This window comes from Trichosurus vulpecula, chromosome X, assembly GCF_011100635.1.
Source record: "Trichosurus vulpecula isolate mTriVul1 chromosome X, mTriVul1.pri, whole genome shotgun sequence".
NCBI lineage: Eukaryota > Metazoa > Chordata > Mammalia > Diprotodontia > Phalangeridae > Trichosurus > Trichosurus vulpecula.
The window spans coordinates 8,255,341-8,277,455 of NC_050582.1; the positions used below are offsets into that span (position 1 = coordinate 8,255,341).

At 46.6% G+C, this 22,115-nt stretch overlaps 1 protein-coding gene across 3 annotated transcripts; it reads right to left on the minus strand.

Annotated features, from left to right (window-relative positions):
* Positions 1-178: 178 nt before the first annotated feature.
* CSTF2 (cleavage stimulation factor subunit 2) lies at positions 179-21,819 on the minus strand. 3 transcript variants are annotated; one of them, XM_036740053.1, is made up of 15 exons: positions 21,446-21,819; positions 20,028-20,106; positions 19,633-19,802; positions 16,064-16,200; positions 15,605-15,724; positions 15,363-15,482; positions 14,339-14,456; positions 13,612-13,674; positions 11,745-11,813; positions 11,036-11,177; positions 10,237-10,409; positions 9,528-9,769; positions 5,484-5,579; positions 4,304-4,429; positions 179-1,253 (listed from the first exon to the last, which is right to left on the minus strand). In XM_036740053.1, the coding sequence occupies exons 1-14, from the start codon at positions 21,501-21,503 to the stop codon at positions 4,307-4,309; spliced, it is 1,710 nt and encodes a 569-aa protein (XP_036595948.1). In that variant the 5' UTR covers positions 21,504-21,819; the 3' UTR covers positions 179-1,253; positions 4,304-4,306. The 3 variants fall into 3 exon arrangements, with proteins under 3 accessions (XP_036595948.1, XP_036595950.1, XP_036595949.1); XM_036740055.1 differs by having other exon boundaries at positions 11,754-11,813; positions 21,446-21,673; XM_036740054.1 differs by lacking the exon at positions 179-1,253 and having other exon boundaries at positions 3,852-4,429; positions 21,446-21,673.
* Positions 21,820-22,115: the final 296 nt, after the last annotated feature.

Here is a 22,115-nt window from a genome sequence, read left to right on the forward strand (position 1 = left end):
CTTTTAAATAACCTGCCTCTTTCTTGTCAAGAGAGAGGCCCACCATGGGAGCCAAGTATTGCGGACCCTCACTGATTGGTTATTTTTGCTGACCAGGCTTAGTTACAAGGTTCAGTGTTGGTTGAGGGCTTGGGAAAAAGCACCATTTCTGCAAATGACTGAGGTACAAGGCATCACAAATATCTCAAAACCAGTTTTTAATTGACTTTCCAAAGACCTGAGAGCTTTATAACAGAACAGTCAAGTGCCATCTGTTTCTGTGATACTGACACATACTGTAATCACCACCAAACATAGCATCTTAGCTTTAGCTCGGAATGACGTACAAGAATCCATCTGCTGTTGACATAAAAATGCATCGTGGTATTTGGACTCTTCTAGAAGCAACATACTGTTGTGCCAATGTCGCTGCTTTCTTGCCTTTCTGGACATCTTCTTGCTCCAACCAAGCAAGCACCTTCAGCACAAGTCATTTATTTTCTCCCATTAGATACAGAGTGGTACATTCTAAATAGTTTCCAAAAAGATACATCCTTGTTATTTTGGCTAGAGACAGAGTGAACACAGTATCGCTGCTTTCTTGCCTTTCTGGACATCTTCTTGCTCCAACCAAGCAAGCACCTTCAGCACAAGTAATTTATTTTCTCCCATTAGATACAGAGTGGTACATTCTAAATAGTTTCCAAAAAGATACATCCTTGTTATTTTGGCTAGAGACAGAGTGAACACAAAGAGCTGGTTTTGGAAAATCATACAGCTGGTAAATATTAAAGACTGATCAGCACAATGCCTTGCATACAGTAGCACTTAACAAATGTTCAACCAATTATTCACATAGAAAAGAAGATGGAGCTGGGAGACATAGCTCAGGGACAACAGAAGAAGCCACAATCTAGCAAATTGTCCCACAGCTTTCAACCAAAGCAAAATCAGCAACTTCCCTAGCTCCCACCTCAAAGCAAAAAGGATGTCACATCATGATTCGGGGTATATGCAAATCCTGGGTAAAATTTATTTTTAATTCACATAAAATATATAAACTAAACATACCTACCCCCACCCCCCTCCCCCCAATAAACCAAAACCCGACAATGAGAATAAGCAGATTTTACTTCTGGTGAAGGCGTCACATAGGCTCTGCCCGCTACCTCTTAGGGTCATTCAAGTGTTGGGATACAGAAACTTCTGATCCTGAATCCTTCTCCATATTATCAAACTAGACATGCAGGATTTCTGTCGAGCATTCCATAAACCTGCAATATCAAGTTGGGGAGAATCCATGAGTGAGGAAAATAGCCCTAAGACCACACCAAATCACAAGGTGGGGAGGGGGAAACTCAGCCCGTTGCCTCCTTGGCAATTTGCAGTGGAAGCATCCTCTCACACCTAAGTAGAACAGAGGAAATTCCTACAGGAGCTTCTGGGAGCTAGCAGCACCAGGCCAGTTCATCTGGAGCATTGAATACAGGACCCACCTACCTCGGTACCCCAACCACTGATTTTTTTTCCTGTGGTTTTTACAGAGAGAGTTGTTGATTCTTTCCCCCAGTAAGTACCTAATCTAACTAGAATAGAAGCTACTTAATAACTTAAATCTTCAAAGAAAGATCAGCCTGTGTCAGAAAATGCAGGCCAGCCCTATCTTTGGAATCCTGAGCTAGATAGAGCCACACACAACAACCAGGTCTATTGCACTCCTCAGAGCAACCATTCACGGCAGGCAGGTTGTGAGGCTCTTCTCCCACTTCTGGGCCCAAATCAGACAGTATTATCCATTTCCTGGGGCACGAAAACAATGTGTAAACACACTTGTGGACAATATTGAACTAAGATTCATAACACATCTTGACTGCAATGCTTCAAAAGGTGGCCAGAGGCTTGAAAACTTTTGGGAAGAAGTCTGCTAAGTCTATGCTCACTTAGTGCCTTCCAGAGGTATCCAAACCCAGTCTCCAAAGATCCCCATGTTTGTACACAGGGTTATAAATGTTGAGGTGGAAAGAAATTCAGAGGTTCAATTCCCTCATGTTACAAATGAGGAAAACGGAGGCCAAAGTGAAGTGGCTTGCCCAAAGTCACTTATTACAAAGGAAGTAATAAGTGGCAGAGGCAGATCTTGATTCCAGAGCCAGGGCCGTTTTTCTACAGTGCCTTGCTACGTAAGCGAGCAGACTTTCGAGCAGTAGCTGAACCCCCGCAGGATTTTAAATGAACACTGTCACCTCTGTAGGCCAGAAGCAACCACGGCAGCCACCACTTCACTTTTGCCAGTGACTGTGATGGCTACCAACTGGCTGGGTCGAAGCCTGGCAGCAGAGTCCCCACTTTGTGCAAAACCACCAACAAATCAATAACAAAATCCTGCCCAACACAATCTACCCAGTGCTACCAAGCAAGGCTTTGAAGGCAATCATGGTTAAAAAGCTAGGGGGTGCTGGAAGAATCCTCCTCCCCAAACCTCCTTCACATTGCGGACATGCTGTCTCTAGCAAAATGAAATGAATAAAGTGGAAGAGAGGAAGATTTCCATATCTATCCTAGGGAACAGTGATTCAAATCCCCTAAGTTCCTAGTCTGTGTCTTTAAAAGCCAGGTTTCGGTTGTTTTTCAAGCTAAGGTGTTACTGGAAAGGCTGCAGCAAAAGAAAATGGGAGATCACCTAGCAACAGCAGCTGCTGGAAGGAAGCAGACTGTTCTGAATTCCCCTTTTAGTGAAAAACAGAAATTTGAAATTTAAGGGCATTTCGCTGAGATCTTGACATGTTAATAAGATAATGAATGTTCAGAGGCAGAGTGGTGTGGCAGGACTTTAGGAGAAACAGGCCCAAGTGCTTAGCATGTTGCATCCACAAGTTTTGTCATCATTTTGGGCACACTTCCCTATCTATAAAACCAGAATTAGACTGACACATCCCAGCTCTGAAATTCTTTAATTCTAGACATGGTTTTCCTAAAGCACAGGACCAACCATGTTGCCAGCTCAATAAACTCCAGGGGCTCTGTTGTCTCTAAGATCAAATACAAAAAGCCCTTCCTAATCTGTTCCCTCCTCACCTCCCAATTTCCTCTTCTATCTGGTAACACTGACCTGGTTGTTCCATGAACAAGACACACACCGTGTCTTAGCTCTAGCCATTCTCTTTGGCCGCCCCCCATGCCTGGAATGCTCCCCCTCTTCAGCTCTGCCTGCTGCCCTCCCTGACTTCCCTTAAATCTCAACTAAAATCCCACCGTCTCTAGGAAGCCTTCTCTAACTCCTCTCCATTATAGTTCCTTCCCTCTCTCAATTATTTCCCATTTATCCTATATACAACTTGTTTGCATGCAGTTGTTTGCTTGTTGTCTTTCCCCCATTGTAGCTTGTGGGCTACTTGATAGGTGGGGATAGTCTCTTTGCCTTTCTCTGTACTCCCAGACCTTAGCACAGTGCCTGGGCACATAACCGATGCTTAATAAATGTTGATGGACTGACTGATGTGGGGATCTTAGCCCACCATGAAATAAGATCACTGGCTGGTAGCAGGGATGTTATCATCAGACTGTACCAACTGAGAGATGGGACCCAAATAAGTTCCAAATGGCAGCAAAGCTCTGTGGAGGTGACCAGGCCCACATTTGTGATCTAGGCTATTATGGCTCAGCCAGGCGCCTCACAATTTGTATTTGGCTGGTAAACCTTTGAGAGACCAAGGTCATCTTCACAGTGAAAGAGTTAAGAGAGTACAAAAATTTGGCAGGGTAGTGTCAACCCCGCCCTGGAACAAAGAAAATGACTTACTTTTCACTAAGTTACTGAACCTCAAATACGTTGGAGAGATCAGAATTTAAAACTGAACTAACACACAGAACACTTTGAAGGTGTGTCATGATGAGTTTATTTAGAAGATGAGTATGACAAGGAGAAAGCATGATTATGTGTGGTGAGCCATGTATCAGCCCGTAAGAACTCTTCTAAAACGTGTCGGAGTTTATGGTGGATTTTTTTTGACCATTTGCTTCCTTGGCTACATGTTCTATTCTTCTCACATCAGAATTTGCTTCAGAAGTAAATATACTGGTTACTAAGATACATAGGCATTTATTGAAATGCATATCTGAGGTGATTAACTACACAGAACAATGGGCCAACAGCCTACAGTATCACCCCACCCCACAGGGGCTGGACTGGCCCTGTAGAAGCAGAGTAGAGATCGGGAGGAACAAGCAAAGGTCCTCATGCTGAGCATCCTAGGTGAGCATGGAAGCGACCCAAGCAGAATCCCCCAGCCCTTTGCCCTCTCCAGCAGGGCATCCATTTGCTCACCACTCAAGGGGCGCCAGTCGATTTTTGTATCTGTTCCTTTAAAATCAGGATACTCTGCCGTTGCTCAGGAGGCAGCATAGCAATTTGGTCTGCGGTCAGTTGGAGCACTTGCATAATCAAAGCGGCCTGGGGTAGAAAGGAAGACAATGATGGAACTATAGTAAGGGCAGCTAGGCAAATCCCCATTGACATCATCTGCCCAAAGTCCCTGAATTGAAATTTACATAAAGGAGACAGGCAACAAGAAGGTGGGGTGGGGGGGGGGAAGGCAAACAGAGAAGCCTGCATGCAAATAAAACCACATCCAGGCCAAGGCCTAGAGTAGCCCAAAGGCCCCTCCCGTAAATGAGGAGCCTAGAGGCAGGGGGATTCCCTCTGTTTACAAGATCCAGCATTCCTTTCTCCAAATCTCTCTATCTTCTTCCCTAAGGCAGCCAAGTGTGACAGACAGCACACTGGACTCAGTCAGGAAAACTCAGAGCTCTCCTCAGTCACTTCCCCTCCCTGAATATGCGCAAAAAGAGGGTAATAATTAGCAGGGCAAGTAGTATCGAAAGAAAGACTCTATGTAAAACTCCTGTCATGCCTGCATTTCCCATGAAGATCTAATATAAAAGCAGAGAGCTAATAACAGCTAGCATTTATACGGTGCTTTGTGGTTTGTAAGTGACTTTACAAATGATACTTCATTTGGTCCTCACAACAACCCTGGAAGAGAGGTGCTCTTGTAATCCCCGTTTCATAGTTGAGGAAACTGAGTCAATTAAGTGACTTGCCCAGAGAAGTCTGAGAAAAGAACTGAAACTTCCCTAATCCAGGCCGACACTTTATCCATAGTACCATCTAGCTGATTCAACAGCAGGGACTTGGCTACTATTTTTATGGAGTGAAGGATGGAAAAGCAAAGGGTCCAAAAACCCTACCATGAACTCTGACAGCAAGAGGAGGACGAGGCTCTGTTTAGTCATTTCCACCTCACACAGAAGAGCTGTTACTGGTGGATCAGCCTAAGAGACTACTACATAAACTTCAGTGAGTTTCCAGGGCCATGCCCAAGAACACCACTACTGAATGGACACGGGAAATCCCCTCATGCAGGGGTGCTGTTACACAGCAGCCTAATTCTGTGCACGTGCAGATGGAGAGGAAGCATCTGGATCAATGGAGAGTTAAGACTTACCTTTTCATGATCCTGTGGAGTAACTTGGTTCTGTCCAGGACTAAATCCCCCAGGCTGACCTCCGCCTTGCAGACCAGATCCCTGCATGCCTGGGACCTGTGTGTCCCAAGAGGGGTGAGAAGGACTTGATGAGTTTCTGAGACATGGATAACAAGCAACCCAAATGAGCAGTGTCAAGAAGAAGAAATAAGTGTGGGCCCCATGAATATACTATTGGTAGATTACAATAATATATCACAAAGATCATACATGATGACCAGGTTCAATTTATACCAGAAATGTGGGTCTGGTTCAACCACTCGAGGAATTATGAACCTCAAAATGACTAAATGGCCATACTCTGGGATTTACTCCATGGCTAGTTACATACCGAAAGAAGGATTTGCCCTAATCCCAAGGTCAAAGGAAGAAAGAAAGGTCTCATCTGTAGCACACTAAGTCATAGCAACACCTTCTGGAGTCACCAAACATTATAAACAAAGTCAGTATCCATCCAATAAGGGAATGGTTCAACAAACTGTGGTATATGAATGGAATAGAAGAGCTCTGAAAGAAATTATAAAAATGAGGAACTGAGAGAAACTCTACTGCAGAGGTAAGGAAAGGGAACCAGGAAAGGAACACATAAAATGATGGTAACAACCTAAAAAGAAAGAACAGTAAATCCCAAAAGAAAGTTGCCTGATAAAATGACTATGATTGGCCCTAAAGAAGAGATGAGAAGATTTATCTCCCTGATGATGGGAGTGGGTGTATTCTGCAGAAAAAGTAGTTAACACCTGTCATGGAAACTAGGAGTGGTGATGAGTAAGAGTTACAGAGAGGGTCGGTCAGACAGACAGACAAGAAGTAACACCTGCCATGGAAACTAGAAACTCATGACTGACAGAGAGATGGGGAATGTTCTGTAGGAAATGAGAAGCTAGAAAACTGCCCAGATTAAAAAAGGAAGAAATAGAACACTTAAGTCCCTTTTAAAACAAGAAACTAACCAAGCATCAGCGATCTCCTTAAGATAAAGAATCCCAGAATGAGATGAATTTACAAGAGAATCCTATCGAACATTTAAAGAACAATTAATTCCAACATTATAAAAACTGAAAAAAATAGTTTTGTGACACAATTCCTTCTGTGACACAAATATGGTTTTGATACCTAAACCAGGGAAAGAAAACTCTAGGCCAATTTCCCTAATGAATATTGATGCAACAATTTAAAATAAAATACTAGCAAGGAGATTACAATAATATATCACAAAGATATGATGATCAGGTTCCATTTATACCAGAAATGTGGGGCTGGCTCAATGTTAGGAAAACTATAAGCATAATTGACCGTATCAAGAACAAAAACAGAAAGCATGATTATCTCCAACTGATTAAGAACAAGGTTTCTGACAAAGTACTATACCCATTCTTATTAAAAGTACTAGAAAGCATAAGGATAAATGGATAGTTTCTTAAACTAGAAATTGGTATGTATCTAAACCCAAGAAGCAGCATTCTCTGAAATGGGGATGAACTACAACACTTTTGAACAAGATGAGAACAGGGGATAGCAAGGACGTCCATGATCACCACCACTAGTTAATATTGTAGTAGAACTGCTAGCTACGGCAATAAGACCAGAAAGAAGAACTGCAGGAATAAGTACGGGCAATGAAGAAACAAAACTTGCTTTGTGCAGATGAGCTGATGGTATACTCAGGGTGTGTTCTGTAGATTAGTAGTAACACCTAGCATGGAAGCTAGAACTCATGACTGACACGTAGATACGCAGACGGGGTGGGTTCTCTAGGGAAAATATAACAGCTTCTATGGAAGTAAGAAAATTCCTTGGATTAACAGAAGAGGAAATAGAATCCTTAAAGAACCCTATTTTGGAAAAAGAAATTGAACAACCCCTCAATGAGCTAACTAGGAAAAAGAAACTTAGGACCAGATGGATTCACAAGTGAACCCTGCCATTTAAAGCAGTTAATTCCAATATTTTAGAAATGACTTGGAAAAATAAAGGAGTCCCACCAAATTCCGTCTACGATACAAATATGGTTTCAATACCTAAACCAGGGAGAGCAAAAACAAGAGTAAGAAAACTCTAGACCAATCTCCCTAGTGAATGCTGAAGCAGAAATACTAAATAAAATATGGGCAAAGGCATTACAGCAATGTATCACAAAGATCACACACTATGACTAGGTTTAATTGATACCAGGAATGTAGGGTTGGCACGTTAGGAAAACTATCAAGAACAGAAACAACAAAAATTACAGGAATATCTCAATAGATGCAGACAAGGCTTTTGACAGAATGTGTCATCCATTCCAATTAAAACCACTAGAAAGCATAGGCATCCATGGAGGCTTTAAGTAGCCCAAGAGCAAGCACTCTCTGTAATGGTGATAAACAGGACACTCTGGAACAAGATCTAGGGGTGAAGCCGTGAGGCCTGTGATGACCATCACTAATACTGTACCAGAAATGCTAGTTATAACAACAAAACCAGAAAAAGGAACTGAAGGAAGAAGCACAGGTGATGAAGAAACCAAAGGCTCCCCCCGCTTCTGCAGTTGATGGCATACTCGGAGTGCTCTGTAGGGAAAGTAGTCACACACACCTAGAAGGTAAGCACAAATGCCAGACAGAAAGACAGACAGTGCCTATTCTTTGGGAGCCATACCTGTGATGGAAGCCAGAACTGATGCCAGACAGACAGCGTGTGTTCTCTTGGCTAAGTTGTAATACTTGCCAAGGAAGCTTTAAATGAAGGGGGAAGGGGGCAGCTAGGTGGCACAGTGAGTACAGCACTGGAGTCAGGAGGACCTGAGTTCAAATCTGGCCTCAGACACTTGACACACTTACTAGCTGTATGACCTTGGGCAAGTCACTTAGCCCCAATTGCCCTACCTTCCCCCCTCCCCTCTGCCAAAACAACCTCAACAAAAACCAAAAAAATAAATAAAGGGGGAAAAAGCTCCAAGGCTCCAGCTCCCTCTAGGGCAGTGGGCTACAGAGGTTGAAGGGAAACTCTAATTTACAGGAAAAGAAGTGTTCAACTCACCTCATTATCCCACTAAAAAACAGGGATTCTCAAACTGTGTGCAATATATCACAGAAATGTTCATTCTGCTATAGGTTCTGGCCCGTGAACAGAGGGGAAAGGAAAGGGCAGAAGCAGGAATGAGGAAGAGAGGGGATGGAGCTGGGAGGGAGGGAACAAGACAGCTTCCCTAGAAAGGGAGAAAGAGATGTGAAGGGGGAAAGGAGGGGAGAGGGCAGAAGGGGAAAGGCAGAATAAACAAAGATGAGAAGATGGGAAAGCGCAGCAGGTGGTCACCTTCCCTGTAAAGGGCTTATGAGAATTGCCTAGAGGCCAGAGAGGTTAACTGCCTTGCCTAGGGTGACAGAGCCTAGAACCCAGGTCTCCTCCTCTGCACATGAGGACAGAGGCAAAGAGGGTGATTTCTGAGAAATCAGCAATGGTTAAATACCCTTTGGTAGGTGTACAATGGAATGCTATAAAGTGATTAAGATGGACCAAAAACACCTTTCTGAAATAATGCAAAGTGAAAAAAGAATCAGCAAAGTGGGGTACATACTACTGATGATCAAAGCAGGCAAAGTAAAGGAGAATCAATGGGCAAAAACTCCTACTGGGGCCTTGGAGGGGAGAACTGAGCAGGAAGATATGCCCATGCAAGAATTGTTTGTTGCTGTTTAGTTTCTAAAAGCGTATTTATGGAAGAAAAGAGAGGAGGGCAGGGAGCCAAGATCCGGAGGTTCTGAACCGCTCCAGTGACACCAACACCCTGCTTGTTTATTTGGGTTATGGACAGACAAGGAACCTATCAGCTGTTTGTTCACTGGTCCCAGTTCTCCTACTTCCCTCCTCCTCTTATCCTGAATTCAACAGCCATAGTGGCCCGGCAGGAGAACCTTAGCTGCAGTGGCCAAAACACCCCTGAATTCGAATCTCTCATTCCCAAGAACTTGACACATAGACTAGACTAATCAGCTATTAGGAGGGGAAGCGGGTTACACATGCCTGCCTGGGACCCTGTGGGCCACCTGCTCCCATGTTGATTGGCCCAGGTCCCTGGAGTCCCCCAGGCATTGGGCCTCTGGGGCCAGGGCCTCTTGTCTCCATTGTTCTTGTATCTATGCCCCTAGCCTCCATGGCCCTTGATTCCAAACTTCGGGCCTCCATTCCCCTGGCTTCCATCGCTCTGGCATCCATGCCTCGGGCCTCCATGGCTCGGGCCTCCAGCCCTCTTGGGTCTCTTCCGCCTGCAGGGAGAGTTAAGAAGAGCCATAGCCAGCAATTGGAAGACAGACAGTTGCTTGTGACTTACTGCTTGGCCAAAATGAACATCCAGGAAATGAATGAAATTCCAAACTAACTCAACTTAAAGTCATCCTGTCCACTGTATGGCCGGGTCACACACTCCTAGCCTATTACTGTCTGACTGTTGCCTCCCCCCACCCCAAACATCACTGTCACTTGCCAACACCCAGTTCTGACACACTGGCCAGGGCTGATGACCAATGCCTGCCTTGCTACATTCCATGCTAAGCATCCATTTCTCTTCTGAGGAGGAAGGTGTTCTACAGAGTCCAGATTGCTGCATATTCACTTCTTTCCTACCATGTGAGGCATCCCCCCCTTCCCCCTTTTAAAAACAAAACCCCTGACCCCTGGCTCCCAAGTGACAGAAACTACCATGACCAATTCCATGTAATGGGTCTCCCCTTACCTCTGCCATCCATGGGTGGACCCCTCTGATCCAACATGGGTCCCCTAGGCTCTCCCATTAGAGGCCGAGGCTCTCCCAGTGGCCCTCCCCTCATCTCGTGGGGAGGGCCACGACTGTCATGGCCAGGGACGTGGTGCATGGGAGGACCCTGATGGGGTGGCCCCAGGTAACCTCTGCAGATTGAGACACGGAAAGGCAGAAGAAAGGAGTCAGCCAGGAAAGGATCAAGAAGCAGAGATTAGACACAAACCTGACACCAAAGTTTAACCCTACATACTGGCAGGAGGAAGATGATTGTTACTGGACAACTAAATGACCCCACAGCCAACTTGTGTGCTGCCAGAATCATGACGGCAAACCAGCCACACATGGTCATCTGAATAATGTTGTCCCACTCGGTAGCCACGGTATGAGAGGAGGCATGTTCTTCAAATGGCAGCACATTTCTCTGATGGGGAGCTATGTCAGACCAAAACATACTGTGACTTCGTGTTATACATACACCTATGTATGCCACCTAATCCTGTCTATCTCACAGTCCAGATGCTTGACCTTCCAATGTTGGGCACTTATGAAGATTGCCAAGGAAACAATAGCCAGAGTCAGCCTAGGCTGATGTACCATCTGCACTCTCCGCTTCTGTTCCATGGTGCACTCAGTCCTGGAGAACATCCGAGAATAGTTCACTTTTTTTTTTTGGCAGGGGGAGGGGGACACGACCGATACGGGAATTCTTTGGCGCCAAGCAAGGGGGCACGAGTCAGTTAAAACTTGTCCTTCTCGGTTTGTGCTTGCTTACCTGGGTTCTACTTCTCCAGTGACTGAGAGCAAAGTCCCTCCACGTGGGTCATTTGGAGCATCTCCTAAAAGACCTCGGGGAGGTGGGCCGCCAGCAGGCATAGGTCCACGTTGCATAGGGGCTCTGGGGTCTGGCATTGCCACTGCCAGGGAAACAAAGGGGGAATTACCAAAGTGAAAAACCAAGTAAGAACACTCAGAGTAGTGACTCTATGCACCACAATCAACACAACTCAGACATCCTAGAGTTCAGGAAAACTCCTCATCCCAAAAGAATAACTCCTGAAATTCCAGAACAGAAAGCAGGGAGCGTGCAGAGCATGTGCCGCAGCAGTGTACAGGGAATTGCCAACTAGGACCTCTGCTCTTGTTTGTAGAAAGGGATCCTCCTGGGTTTTGCTTAAAATTCACATCTTAGCCCAACAACCACAATCACAAAAGGCAGCTCCTGCCTTGGCACGCATGAACATTGCTGTGCCTACAAGGACCTCAGCCAGGGGAGAGACTGCTCGCCATCCTACAGACTGCTAATATTCCATCTAAGCCTCCTGGCACCAAGCCTCAAACAAAGGTCAATCTCAGGCTTGTGGCTCCCCACCCCCCAAGGAAAAGCAAAGCCAAAATGTCACCCTTTGGGGCTCACTGCCAGACAGCTCTCCTCCTCTCATGCCCCACCCTGAACACCACAAGCACAAGAAACCTGCAGTTACCGTGGGTACCTTGAACTCGCTCAATTGGTGCAGGCCCAGCGGGTCCCACGGGCGAGTGCTGTAGGGTCCCTGGGTGAGCAGCAAATTAAAGAGAAGGAAAAAGAGCAAAAACATGAATGGCTTGCACATTGCCCTCTCCCCCCCCCCCCCCCACATACCTATATCTGATGCTTTGTACACATGCTCACTAAAGCTCAAAACCATTCCTAGGTCAGTAGTTTGCCCTGGGCTGCTAAATCTCCTTGGCCTATGTCAGTTTCTTTGTGTGCCTGAACCATAGTTCGACTTTGGGAAGATGGACTCCCAGAAGTTGTGTGTGACCAGGGTATCAAAAAGAAAAGAATCAAGCCTGCTGCCCAAATTTGCCTAGGGAAGCATTTCTAGCCTCCTTTGATCATTACTTCTACTACCATCTATTTTCTTCCTAAAAACACTGCAGTGTTATTTGAGCTAGAAAACGGATAGTCGTTATCCAATAATATGGCTGCATGCTCATAAGCAAAACATGGCAGGTAAAGAAGACAGAACTTTGGAAAGCAGGATTGATTGAGGAAAGGCACCAAAACACGTGGGGTAGCGCAAACAAAGCTACGTCTAAAACACAAAAACAGCCAACACCAAAGTAAGTATCAGATGGAGTGACATCAAGTGACTGAGTGTTAGAAGAAGAGACAAGCCCTTTGGAAATGATGAGGAGCAAAGCCCAAGGAGGAGGGACTTCTGCACACATGCACCCAAAGACCAATGGTACAGCCGCAAAGGCCTAAGAACCAGGCGGCAGAAGGCAGGGAGATGCCAAACTTTCAGGACATCTCTCTGTCTCCTCTCACCATTGCATGCACACATGCACAAGGAGCAAGAATCCTAGGACAGACAAGACTTGGCAAGGCAAGAGGGAGCCCGACTCCTACACCCTCTACAGGCATGCAAGAAGTGCTCCCAAGGAACCCCAAGAGCATTGGGTTCAGAACCCCATTCCTCTACTCTCCCTATAGAGCAATTTTCAGACACTAAGGTGGCGCTACCTAGGGGCAAAAGCCCCATGCCTATCTCTCCTGGGGCTAGCTAGATAGGTGGCACACTGCATCCCTACCCGCCTACACTCTAAAGAACACAGACCCTGAGGGGGAGGGCAAGCGCTGGTCTGGGACCTTGTTTGATCGCTGTCAGTCATCTGTGGAGTGGATCATTGGTTCTGTCATTTCGGGAACCTTCCCCAGTGCACCAGCTTGAAATGAGAAGGAGGGGAGAATAGTCTGTCTTAAGGCCTTGCTTTGCCTGAAGGTCTTCTTTGTTGGCCACTTTTACTCTGCAGCCCTTGATGGGAGGTTTGATCCCTCAGAGACTCAGAGAATGCTAGAGACATCTGAGGGCTATTTGGGGGAGATAGCAATTGAAGCTACCGTATCACTGTACTTCCTGGCTCTCATTGCAAATGAACATTTTCTTTGTTTTTAGGATCTGGCCACATGGAGACAGAAGGCAGAAAGTTGCTGTTGCTATCGTGACCGAAAGTCTGCACACAATGACAATGCTGCTGCTGCAGCCCCCATCATGGACCCAAGCCATGTAGACTTCACTGGCCAACAGCCCTGACCAGGCTTTTAGGGCAGCGTCATTCTAGGCACCCTGGCTCCATGCTGTGTGCCCGTTCCTCCCTTTGCTCACTCAACAGCACTAGTAATACAGGGAGAGAAAGAGTACAGGCCGGAATGACTACAAACCCATCAGAAAAACGTGCAATACGATATCGCTTGGCTTCATCACTGACGCTTATGCAACTGGGCTTTACTTTACTAGGTGAAGACTCTGGAGGATTCAAAAGCTGCAAGGAATCTGTGTTAGTCAGACAATACAATCTCCTTACCTTGCCCCCGGTCTAGGGATACTGGCCCACCACCTGGCATTCCAACCTTGGACTGCATCCCACCTAGAAGACAAAACCCCAGAGAATCACAACTGAGGACAACAAAGAAGCCCACAAATCGTTCCCTCCTTCCAGAAATCAGAATCCCAACAAAAGTAAGTTCACAATCCCCATTCCTGCCCCCTTCCCCTCAAAAAAGCACTTATCATTTAGCAGACCACCATCTAGTCCCTGCAAAGACTCAGGAAACACCTCAATTGAGAAGCGCCACCTCTTCACAAGGGGCTTCTGCCCAGTGCCACGTGCCTGCTGCTCCATGGCTAGACAAAGGAAGAACTGGGCCTCAGGCTTGTGGCTGGGAAGGTGAACTGTGGCCAAGGTCTTTTCAAGTCTTGGCCGTGTCATGAAAGGCAATTTTTTTCCCTACTACGTTCAAAGCTGATTCACTTGGACTATTTCACCCCATCTTTTTCAGAAAGAGAATCAAGCAATGTCCATTTATCTGGTTACCCCAAAAAGGGCCACAAAGAGCTGGACGAGACTAAAAGCAACTGAACAATAACATTCATAATGGCGCATATCTCCATAGTACCCTAAGGCTCGCCAAGTACTTTTTAGAGATTCTTTCATTGGATCACATAAATGCAATGAATGAACGGAATGAATAAATCACCACAGGACTAGGAATAAAGATCCTGAAAGCGGGAGAATGGGAAGCACAGCTCACCTCCAGGAGCCAAGGGGCCAGGCCCAGGTCCTGCAGTGGGCAGTGCTCCTGGTGCAGGAACACCACCTGGCAGAGGTGGTTGCATCAGAGGAGGAGCTCCATTCACATGCATTCCACCCTGAACAAGAGAAGAAATCAGAGCCTGTCCCATGTCCCTGTGGGGATTTAATAAATACACTAGTTGATGAAGACAACCCTAAATTCCCTTCAAACTACTCACTCTAACCATCCCACCCCTCATCCCTGTCCAGATGGTATGCCCTCCCACAGGGCACAGAAACAGAAAAGCCACAGAGCTCCTCAGGGGAAGGGGATTTGCACTGTAGAACAGGATGTCCCAAACTCAGTACGGCTGGGACTGGACACCCCCTAGATATTGGGGTACATTTGTTCTTTTAGATCAATCATAGGGAGTTGTGGTATCCTCAAATTGTTCTACTCAATGCCCACCAGGGAAATAAAGGCAGGCTGCTGGGGCTCTCTTTAGAGAAGCCCCTAAGTGGTGACACCTTTAAGAAGGCAAAGCTTCTCACTCCTGTCTATCGAGATAATCTGGGGTGGATTTGGTGGAGTTTAGGCCACTTCTCACACTGTGACTTGCATATGCAAGTTCTTCATACAGAGGGGAAAGGAATGAGCATTTACAAAATGCCTACTATGTGCCAGGAGCTATGCTAAGTACTTTAAAAACATGATCTCATTTGAAGGCCCTCACTACTGCTATACATAAGGCTAGAGAAGATAAGAGCAGCAAGTGAAAAGAGAGGGCCTGCCCTTTTCTGAGGCCTCCAATTTCATTTCCACTACTTTTAACACCCCAAACTTGAAGGGTTCTACGTTGCTCCCCTCCTCACAACTGTGAGGTCATCATAGAAGATGTCATGCCACAACCTGAGAAGTTCTCACTTGGGCAGCTTTTTTGTCTAACTTCCTTCTCTCTTCCACCCCAGCCTTCCATTGCACCCTCAGCAAGACACCAATATCAACCTATGACAGACAGAAGTGCTCCCATGTGAACTCCTACCAAGGGCTGCGGTTGAGAGGCTGGAGTACTCGGCTGGTTCATTGGCGCACTAGGTCCTTGGCTGGGCTGCGGGTTACCTTGAATCAGAGATGGGATATTTGCTTGCCGATGCAAAATCTTCTACAAGAAAAAGATAAACACATGTGCTGGAATTGGCCATGCCTGTGACAGGATAATCCACCACGTCCTACCTCCCACTACGAAGGAGAAGGCCATTTCCATAAGCAACCAGAAGGACTTACCAGTGCAATCTCTGGATCCACAATGCGCATCACTACTTGGGCCTGTAGCAAAGCATAGGCTAGCTGGGGGTTCTGGAGCAGCATGTTCCGTGCTTCTTGGGGACTATTCTGGACACAAAGCTGGGCAAAGAAACACAGCTGATCAGGTCCCGTGGTTCCTCTGAGTGAAACAATGTAGTAAGAGCCCTGACCCACAAATCTGAGGGGCTCACGAAACCTTGGGGAGCCTTCCACGCTACCATCAGCAAGCATCCCACTCAACTGGGGCCCTCTCCCTTCTAACAGCAGGATCAGATTTCCTATGGACTCCCCACAGCTCAAGAGAACACCAATGACGAACAAAATGATACTAAACTCTGAAGGAACCAGGCCTCACTGCCCGCCGGGGGAAGCAGCTTCTAGTAACATTTGGGACTGCTCTTTCCATGCAACAGTTTCCATCTGTTTTCAATTTCCTACCTTCATCTGCTTCATCAGCTCAAACATCTGTTCTGGTGGCAGACTGGCAACTGCTCTGCTAATGGATTCTGGGGCATCTTCAGGGCTGATGGGGTCTCCATAGGGAGATTCAATGATAGGGGCACCAGTGCCAAGGCCTAATCAGGATGAGTACAATAAAATCCAAAACAAAACTCCAAATCAAATGATTTCAAAATTAACATTAGCATCTTTAAATTGTTTCAGACTTAAAAATTTTATAAAACTTGTGTAGGCCACATCTGGATACCATGTCCAGATGACATATGAAGGCAATAGCTTTCCTGGCCTGGAGCATTTAGGGCCTGGGCACTCCCTCCCCTTTATCTGATACAGCCCAGACTACAGGAAGCAAATGTTTATCATCAAAGCTTTAGAATTTTTATGACGAGATTTTTAAAGCTGTTGAAATCCTCTATTATGTTGACAGGATTCCAGTAGCAATTGGCATGGCATGACATCAGTGAACACATCCAACAGTGAAGCAAAATTAGCAGCAATTCCAGAAGCACTGGGAATGGTATTTCAAGTGCCATTATTTATTACCAGGTAGATCCCCCGTTAGCAGTACAATGACCCTCCTGCAAAGAATTACAAAGGAGAATGATAATCCTTCAAGAGAAACCAAAAAGGCCAAAGCTCCAGGCAAACAGAAATACTTAATGGAACTCCCAGGGATGGACTCTAAACGCGACCAAGAAGTCATTCAATCTACTCATTGGAAACGTACTCTCTTTAGGGGTTAAATGAAGACATGCATTCTGTATTAAACAAAAAGCCATTTCCGTTCCAGGCTTGTAGTTCTCAATGTAGGTTGAGAGAAAAGGTTTTGCTGTTAAGAGATGGTTATCTTTTTTTAAACTACATTTTTTTCTTTCTTTTCCCAATTGTCAAGTATTTATGTTACCCTCCTCTCCCCTTCATTGGAAAAAGAAAAAAGAAAAGCAAAACCTCCGTAACAAATAAGCACAGTGAAGCAAAAGTAACACCCACACTGGCCACATCCCAGAGCATGTGCTGCGAGTGAGGAGGTGGGGAGCATTCAAATAGTAGTCACATTAGGGGCTGAGAAAATCACAAATGAACATTATCTGATGTTATACTGTACTTTTATTTTGTTAAACGTCTGCTAATGACATTTGAATTTAGTTTCCCCCATAAGTCTGACACCTCTGCTCTAGCAGATTCATTGGTTATTGCACTGACCAGAGTTCCCAAATCTTAAAAACTGTTCATTTTGACAATGTATAAATGGTTCTCCTGGTTCAGCTCACTTTTAGTTCACAGAAGTCTTCCTAGGTTGCTCTGAAACTTTCTTCAGACACGTAACATATATAATTCGCTTAGCTGTTCCCAAGTGATGAGTGCTCCCCGCCAAGCCTCCATCCCTCATTCATAGTTGTCACTACAAAAAGAGCTGCTATAAATACGTGTGCACATGGGCCCCTTTCCTTTCTTTTATTTCTTTGGGGCATAGGCCCAATAGTGGCATCACTGGATCAAACAAATGCAGTTTATAACTTCTGGGCCATACTTCCAAGTTGCCTTCCAGAATGACTGGACTAGTTCACAACTCTAAAACCAGTGTATCAATAGGCCTGTTTTGCTGTAGCCCCTTCAATATTTGTCATTTTCCCTTTCTGTCAATTTTGTCAACCTGATGCATGTGAAATGGAATTTCAGAATTCTTGAATTTGAATTTCTCTAAATTGTTAGTGGTTTGGACTTTTTTTTTTCATATGGCTACAAATAACTTGGATTTCTTCCCTGGAGAATTGCCTGTTCACATCTTTTGAACATCTGTCGCCTGGAGAATAGTGGATTCTTATAAATCTGAGTAAGTTCTTCATATATATTTGGAAGTGAAGCCTTTATCAGAGAAACTTGTTGCCAAGATTTTCTTGGTTGCTTCCCTTTTAATCTTAGCTGCACTGGATTTGTTTTTAAAACCTTTTTTAATTTTGCATAATCAAAATTGTCTTTGTTTTCTATAAGACTTTCTCTCTTCTTTGGTCAGAAAGTCTTTTCCTGTTCACAGATTTGAAAAGTAATTTCTTCCTTGTTCTGTTGATGTATTTATGATATGATCTTTGATATCTAGGTTCATATATCCATTTGGCATATGGTGCGAGGTTTAGTCTATTTCTAATTTCTACTAGACAGCAGTCCAGTTTTCCTAGCAATATTTGTCAGGTAGTGAGCCATTGCCTCAGTAGCTGAGAGCTTTGGGTTTACGGAATGCTAGGCTACTGTGTTCATCTGCTATGCTGTATACCTAGTCTGTTCCACTGACCTCTCATTATTTAACTAGTACTAATTTTTATGATCACTTTTTTGAGGAATAGTTTGAGATCTGGTACTGGTAGGACCCCTTCTTTCCCCTTTTTATTCATTACTTTCTTTGAGACTCTTGACTTTTTGTTCTTCTACATGAATTTTTTTTAAACTTTTTTGCAGCTTGATAAAGTAATTCTTTGGCAGATTGAGTGGCTTAAGTGTTGTCATTTTTATCTGACTGGCTTGGCCTGCTCATGAGAAATTAATATTTCTCCAATTATTTAGATATTTTCCTGATCAAGTACTTCATGGCTGGATTTATATAGTTCTTGTGTGTATTTTGATAGGGAGGCTGCCAAGTATTTTTACATAGTCCATAGTCATTTTAGTAGACTTTATCTCTTCTGGCTAGGCTTTATTGATAATATCCAGGAATGTTAATGACTTAGGCATTTATTTGATATCCTGCAATTTTGCTTAATTCATTGCTTCGATGAATTTTTAGTTGACTCTCTAGGGTTAGTCAACTGGAAAAAGTCATAACTGTTTTCTTTTTGCCTTATCCCCTCAATTTATTTTTCTTGTCTCATCACCATGGCTAGTATTGCTAGTGCTTTAATTTTTTCCCCCTGAGATTATGTACTGATTAAAAATTGGGTGAGATTGAAGTTTGTGAACTCCTAAGTGACAGCAACTTTTGCTGATAGATTTTGTAAAGTAATAAATGCAAGTTGTTGATGGGAAGTATAAAAACAAATGCCTTTGCATTTTTTTCCCTACCATCTGTTGATCTTGGTAAGGTTAGCTAGCCAAACTGCGTAAATCAGTAAAAAGCTAAAACCTCACACTAGAATGCAGGCCTTCCCAGCTTTTTACCAGGGCTGAGGTCATAGAGCTCTAGAGGATGGTCATCCCTGAGTGGATGCCATGGAAATGCCACAACATTCTAAATGTCCAACAATCTCCAAAGTGGGTACTAAGCAGTAACGACACGTTAGCATCACCAGCCTTTATATGGACCACCCCCTTAGTTCAAGTATGAGCCTCCTAGTAACGGCAGATCTCAAGGTAAACTAATCTCTAGGTTGTCCTTTGTTGAAATGTCCTTAATATATGGTATTTTAATCATCTGTGTTAGCAAAACCAGTGCTTTATCTTGGTGAATACTTTAGGACTGAATATTTTACCATATTCCAGAAATGGGAATCCTTTGTATCCCCCCCAAGCCCACTGCCCCATGATGCCCACAACGTGGCTTCTGTGACTGGACTCACTCTTTAGTTCCTCTTTGTTCTTCTCACTAGCAGCGTTGTCTACTCGAAGTGCTCTCCCACTGAACTCACGGCCATTCAGGTTCCGCATAGCACTGAGGGCTGTTTCTTGGTCCTGATACTCACAGAAGCCATAACCCTTTGGTTTTCCTGTCTCCCGATCATATACCAACCTGAATGGAGCACAACTGTTACATATGGAACACAGGTCTCTTGTTCCCACCTCTCCATTAGGATGAAACTTTCTGATTCTAGCCCCCGAAGTCTTCTCCACTAAAATCTTATCAAGGGATCAGGAAGAATTAACTTTTTGCTTAGAATCCAGTTGAAGAATTACTAGTAAAAATATATTCCTAAGAAGAAATTTAGAAAAGCATCAGGAAAGAAGGGTCTCTTACCTGAAACTGACAACTGGTCCAACTTCTGAGAAGATATCCTTTAGCTGTTCTTCTGTAGCTTCATATGGAATGTTGCCCACTAAGAAGGAAAAAGTGGGAAATATGAAATTCCAGGGAAAAATTAACTGACTAGACCCCAGAGATCTCCATATTCCATGGCATTTCTAGCCATCAGGGAGAAAACACCTGTTCCTAGATCCGTGCAGTTCCATGTCTTCCTACCAACTCAGTGCAAACGCTCCAATACAGTTAGACAGTAGGGGGAGCAACGATTTCTTGCCTAGGACTACTTTTATAACAAGTAGGCCCTTGATTTCAAGCATCAGAGCCATTCGACAGGTTCCCCTCCATTTATTCCTCCCCCCACCCAGAACCTAAGCTTCACCTGATGCTGGAGAATGACTCTTCCCCCCCCCACCCCAGAACCCAAAGTGCCCGTGAAAATGCAGGAATCGGATTCTCAGGCGGTCTTAAATAGGTGGAAAGGCCCTTCGAGGGGTGCATCTATCCCACCTCAGTCTCCACCCCGCATGGGCTACGAGTTTCCCAACGGGGTGGGGCGCGATTTGGGGGGGCCGACCCTTCCCTTCCCCCCCCCCCACCTTGGTGGGGATGAGGACGTAGGCTACATTCACGGGCTGCCTGGCCACTACCACAAACGGAACAGCAAAGCTTGCCGGCGCCGGCCCCGGCCCCGGCCCCAGCCCCGGCCCCGGCCCCCTGCTCCAAGTTGTTCCTCTGGTTCAGGAGGTGTCCTTCCGGGTTGATTCCGGAGGCCCTGGCCCTGGCTTTTCTGCGTGCCCACCAGGGGCGAGACGACCTTTTGCGGCGGCGCAAGTTTCTCCTGGTGCTTTGCTGGGCGCTACTCATGCCCGGCTCGGAGGGACCGTCCCAGCATTCCGCGGCTCGCGCGCTCGGCCGCCAGCCCAGGGTTTCGTTCATTCGTCCAGCGGCCGGGCTCCCACAGGGGCCTACCCTCTTCCCTGACCCGAGAGACATCCACGCCCGATGGGCTGGGAGCGGGGCCGGAGCAGCCGCGACGAAAGGGGAGGGAAGTGCGAGGCGGCCAGAGAGGCACGAGCCAGACGAGCAGCAATGGCCGGCTGCCGGGAGCACGCGCATTGATTCAAACGCACGCAGCACGCAGCTCGCAGCACCGGCGGCCCCGGTTCCAGGCGCCTGCGGCCCCCCCCCCGCCCCCCAGGCAGCACGCACCCCGTCCGCAAGCTCCCAGGGCCGAGCGCGCGACGCCCACCGTCCCCGGCGCTCCCCCTCCCCCTCCCCCACCCCCAGTCTCCTCTCGGCGGAGCGCCCTCCGGCCCTTCCTTCCTGCCTCCCAGAGCGGCCCGGCCCCGGTTTCCCCCTTCGGCGCAGCTTGGCCCAGCGGCCCTGCGGCACTCGCGGCGAGGGCCGCTCACCGAACACGGAGCGCAGGGATCGATCTACCGCAGGGTCCCGGACTGCCAGACCCGCCATCGTCCTCCGTGCCCGTTTCCGGTGCGACCACAAGTGCCTCTTGCGCCTACCCACACTTCCGCAGTGCGCGAGGGGCGGCCCTCTTCATAGGGGCGGCCCCAGGCCTGTGGAAGGCGTTCCCGTGGCGGCGGCGGCGGCCGCTAGCCCTCCCTCCTCCTCGCGGTAGTCGGGGCGGGACGCGGGACAGACCCCATGGCGTCTTCAGTCGGCCCAAGCACCCACAACAAAGAGGCCACCCCGGTTTCCAGGAAACCTGCCCTGTGCTCGGCGTTAGAACCCCGGCTCGCTCCGCGTTCTCTCTCGGCCCCGCCTTCCTGGAGCACCTCCTCCATTCACGCCCCCTCCCTCTCTTCGTCGAGCTCTCTGGGGCGGGGGCGGGGGGGCGGTACGGAGGGAGGGAGGGGCCTCGCTAAAGATGGCGTCGGGGCGCCACCCCGAAGCCTTCCGTCGGCCTCCGGGGCCGCTTCGCTTTGGTTCCTGCCGGGAGCGGGAAATGCGTGGCCCCGCCCCCTTCCCGGCGCCCGCCCTTGCCCCTAGCCGAGTGCTTGGAGCGGAATGCTGCAGCCGGGACGAGCGCCGCCGGGCCCCGAGGCCCCAAGGCTCCCGGAGCTG